Here is a 1084-nt window from a genome sequence, read left to right on the forward strand (position 1 = left end):
GTATCTGTCTCCTTTTGTATCTGTCTCCTTTTGTCTCCACCCCTGCTACTACTAGTTCTACTACGAGTGCCGCTACAGCTGCTACTTGTGCTGCTGCTGCTGCTGTTGCTGCTGCTGTTGCTGCTGTTGCTGCTGCTGCTGCTGCTGTTGCTGCAGTGGATTGAGGCGGGACGTGCGGAGACACCTGAGGCTCGCAGCGCCCGGCATCAGCAAACTCGAATCGCAGCAGCATATGCAGCAGCAACAGATGCAGCAGCAGCAGATGCAGCAGCAGAAGATGCAGCAGCATCAGATGCAGCAGCAACAGATGCAGCAGCAGCAGAGGCAGCAGCAGCAGATGCAGCAGCAGAAGCTGCAGCAGCAGATGCAGCAGCAGAAGATGCAACAGCAGCAGATGCAGCAGCAGCAGATGCAGCAGCAGCAGGTGCAGCAGCAGCAGATGCAGCAGCAGAAGCTGCAGCAGCAGAAGCTGCAGCAGCAGATGCAGCAGCAGATGCAGCAGCAGATGCAGCAACACCAACAGCTGCAGCAGCAAGTGCAGCAACTTCTGCTGCTGCGGCTGTTGAAGCAGCACCCGTGCTTTTTTCAGGGCAGACAATAGGGGCCGCAGCAGCGGCTGCTGCTGCTGCTGATGGTGCTGCTGCTGCAGCTCATGTTGCTGCTGCTGCAGCAGATGTTGCTGCTGCTGGAGCATCTGCTGCAGCACCTTGTGCTGCTGCAGTCAGCCACCAGGAGGTGCCTGCAACAGACACTGCAGCAGCAGCAGCAGCAGCAGCAGCTGCTGCTGCTGCTGCTGGGTCAATTCCTATCGAAGCAAGATATACACCAACAGCTGCAGCAGCTGCAGCAGATGAAGCAGCAGATGCAGCAATACCCGCTGCACCAGGAGGAGATGCAGCAGAAATGGAAGCAGCAGCAGCAGCACAAGCAGCAGCACCAGCAGCAGCAGCTGATGCCCCTACTTCGTCTTGCTTAGGGGCTGGGTCTCTGTCTGCAGCAGCAGCAGCAGCAGCGGCAGCAGCAGCAGCTCCTTTCCTCAGGGGTTCATCTGCTGCTGCTGCGCTGCGTGCTGCAGCAGCAACGG

The 1084-nt window shown here is 58.6% G+C and overlaps 1 protein-coding gene across 1 annotated transcript; it reads left to right on the forward strand.

The window, feature by feature from the left end:
• Positions 1-232: 232 nt before the first annotated feature.
• EMH_0100030 (uncharacterized protein) lies at positions 233-601 on the forward strand (the record flags this gene model as incomplete). Its single annotated transcript, XM_038022141.1, has 1 exon — positions 233-601. The coding sequence occupies one exon, from the start codon at positions 233-235 to the stop codon at positions 599-601; it is 369 nt and encodes a 122-aa protein (XP_037877995.1).
• Between the last annotated feature and the right edge of the window lie 483 nt (positions 602-1084).

Source organism: Eimeria mitis, genomic scaffold (genome assembly GCF_000499745.2).
Source record: "Eimeria mitis Houghton genomic scaffold, Emh_scaff11057, whole genome shotgun sequence".
Taxonomy (NCBI): domain Eukaryota; phylum Apicomplexa; class Conoidasida; order Eucoccidiorida; family Eimeriidae; genus Eimeria; species Eimeria mitis.